A 3,392-nucleotide genomic window follows, 5' to 3' on the forward strand; every position below is an offset into this window, starting at 1 on the left:
GAGAATGAACTGACCAGTTCTCCTAAAATTGCCTAGCTTTTTCCTACGAAAGCAAAAGATGGTCGTGGTGGCACAGTGGCATTGAATAATTTCATTTGTGATCATGATGCACATAAAAGACATTTTCATAGCTTTGACAGGGATTCAAATTATGTAGGGCCCATTGCAACAAACAAGCACCGATCTCTCGACTGCAATGTGTGAAAAAATAAACATCAAGATATCTGTAGATGTAAGACTTACATGAAAATAAAATATATGCTGATGATGCGTGCGTGAGAGTGGACATTTCAACTATCTATACATGCCACATTGAATATATAGTTGTTTAATTTCTAAGTACTGGAACATGTATATGTCTCGCTCCTAAATTTTTTAGCACCACCTATAGTTGGCATCACTTGCCACGGTACGTGGAGTGATGCATAACCTTTTCTTTCCTCTTTAGACATCACTCCAAACACACAGTGTGGAGGGCTTAAATGTACGTACTTTCTTTCTAGCTTGCCCATCACACAAATCAATACAAATTTAGAAAGACCGTAATATTTTTAAAATTTTAAATCATAATATATTTACTTTTGCAAATTAAAGGTTGGGAAATAGTAGATTCAAACGCACCATTTGGGGAGAGGTTTAAAAGCATAACTTTATTGCTCAGTTGGTGGAGACATGGTCGCACACGCACGTACGATTCCAAATGTTAGGGGACAAATTGCACCCATGCATTCTAAGGTCAATCTCAATACATGTGTCATGAAAGTGTCATACATATTAAATAGGGTGTCATATCAGTAAAATTGTTGACTTGATATGTTATTAAAATAAGAGAGTTTTATAAGATGAGAGTGGAGTTTCATAGCCATGAAACTAATCTGGCTCGGTTACCTAGTTTACAGTGTTGATACTATACTATTAAAAAAGTCTGGCCTAATGCATACTCGGGCGGGAAAGGCGACTTTAGGGGTTGGAAAAGCACCCACAGCAGCATCTCCCGTACAAGATTGTGAATCTATAGCCCGTATTCCGTTTTATTTCTACTTTTCTCTGTGTGTCCCTACTAATGAACTCTGTAGGGGGTGTCCATGACCCCATGATTGATGAAACCTACTAAAGCCAGTGGAGCGAGATTAATTTCCAACCTCTCGTTCGTACGTCTGCATTTCGCAGGCCCTGTTTACTGCTGGCAGGCGCGGCCTGAATTTCCGTCTGGCTTCTGTTTGCATTTCGTTTGAGCGCATCCTGGACTAGCTGTATGGCATGCTGTAGCTAGTCACAGGTCGATCAGGATGCCAATCATCAAGTTTCGTCAAGAAGTTCAGGCAGCACGCGCGTGAGAGGCGAAGTGAGCAATGTTCTCCTTCATTGATCAAAACAATTCGAGAAACAACAAATCAATAAATCCGTCTCGGCAGTATATACATCCGCACGTACGTACACTAGGCTAGCAGCAAAAGCAGCGATTTTGCTTGCATCAGCTGGCAAGAATCGAAGAATCCCACGAGCCAGAAGCCCAGAACCACCGGCCGGCCGGGCTGGCACGCAGCCGAAGCAGAGCCTCTCCCCGGCCGTGCCCGCCAACCAAATTGGCGCGTGCATTTCCGTGTGTTCTGCGGCTCCGGCAGGGCGCATGCAGTGCGCCGGAGGCGGCCACCGGCCGGTGGGTAGTTGATCGAGCAACCGTCTCGTCGAACCGGACGTCAGGCGGTCAGGGCAGCGAGGAGCGCCTCGAAGTCGGCCTCGTGGCAGGGCAGCGTGATGACGGCGTCGTGCTCGAAGCCGAACTCCTCCTCGGCCTTCCGGAGCAGCACCAGGAAGTCCGGGTGCTCCAGGCAGGCGATGGGCACCACGTACCGGCGCCGGCTCTCGCCGACGTACACCGGGAAGTGTCCCCTCGGCACGGCGCCCTGCTGCTGCTGCCTCCTCCCCAGGCTCGAGCACCTCCTCAGGATCTGCTTAAGGTTGGCCGCCGGCGCGATCTTCTTCGCCATCGTCACGGCCGGCGATCGAGTTGCTGCTGATGCAGAGCAATGCAGTGAATTAGCTAGGCAGGCTAGCTAGCGCAGGAAGAGGAGGAAGATCTTGGAGAGGTTCGTGGTGGAGATTGCCGGTGTTGCAGCGGGTGGTGGTGTGGCTGGGTATTTATGGGGGGAGGTGAGGGAAGAGGAGGAGGTGCAAGTGCACATGGTAGGGCAAAGAGGAGGGAGGCAGGGCCACGGGCGTGATGGGGTCGTGTGTTTTGGTGGAAGAGGGAAAAAAAAGAGGCTGGCTCGGATGCCATCTCAAAACCCAGGGGTAGCTGTACGTTCTCGATCTTCCACACAAGCTGGGGCCTCATCATCTCTGTATCAATCTCTCTCTCCGTGCACTGATCCATCCTTTTTTTTCTCTTTAAAGTTTAGGTTCAGGAAAAGTTTAAGGAGATTCACCAAATAGTTACCCGATTGATAGGCTCCAGATTTGCTTATTAATGCAGGCTAGCTATGCAATAGCTAGGCAGGGCTAGCTAGCTCTCCTTGATTGATATCATGATTCAACTGAATGGATTGGGGGTGTACAAGTGCCTCCTCGTCCTGCGGCTATCTAGTGTGGCTAACGTGATGTGTGCGGTTCTGTTCGCTTTGACATTCTGATTGAAATCGATGTCGACCTGCCACAAACCGATAATAATGTGAGCAAATTTATGGACACTGCTACTAGCCATTTTTGTCAAAAGAGAACATGTCATATTATTCTCGATTTCTTGCGTGCTACCCGGTGTTAATTTTTATCACAAAAGTGATCCTGTCATCGTCTCTTCTTAGCTTATCGTCCAACCACGGCCAAAATTTGAATTTTTTTAGTTTAACTTTTGTGGTACTTCATTTTTAAGAATTGGTTGTCTTGGTTGTTTTGTTTACCTTTCTCACAACTTATGAGCCGTAGCTCAAAAGTGGGCGCGCGATCCAATGATTGTTGAGTATGGTAAGTTGGTAATAATATACTGTCATACCCAAACAACATGCAAGCTGACACGCTTATCTAGATGTCTTCCTACTAGTACTAATACAGCATACGAGTAGAGAAATGAGCATACCCTGATGTTGGTCGGTTTCAATGCAGGCATTGAGTGGCAGAAATTGTTGTGCCGCAGAATTTCCGGTCATTGGAGAGAGTTTTCTTTCTTTCTCCAAAAGTAAAATAGACAAGGGCTCCTATTGTTTTCCAGCTGTAATTGCTTATAAGCTAAATTTTTAATTTTAAAATTTAATTTTTGGATTTAAATTTATGAATTTTTTTACCGTGGTTTAGTTTACAACTTTTACTTTTAAATTGTATGGACATGTATATAAAAGTTTTACCGGCAAATTATCACCCTCATCTTTTCGCTTTCAACCGTAACTTTAGAGTTA

General features: G+C 45.6%; 1 protein-coding gene across 1 annotated transcript; it reads right to left on the bottom strand.

Annotated features, from left to right (window-relative positions):
• Nucleotides 1-1,345: 1,345 nt before the first annotated feature.
• On the bottom strand, nucleotides 1,346-2,097 carry LOC102700303 (auxin-responsive protein SAUR50-like). Its single transcript, XM_006647175.3, has one exon. It carries the CDS (start codon nucleotides 1,989-1,991, stop codon nucleotides 1,701-1,703), a length of 291 nt encoding a protein of 96 aa, XP_006647238.1. The 5' UTR covers nucleotides 1,992-2,097; the 3' UTR covers nucleotides 1,346-1,700.
• Between the last annotated feature and the right edge of the window lie 1,295 nt (nucleotides 2,098-3,392).

The sequence above is a fragment of the Oryza brachyantha genome, chromosome 2 (assembly GCF_000231095.2).
Source record: "Oryza brachyantha chromosome 2, ObraRS2, whole genome shotgun sequence".
Lineage (NCBI taxonomy): Eukaryota > Viridiplantae > Streptophyta > Magnoliopsida > Poales > Poaceae > Oryza > Oryza brachyantha.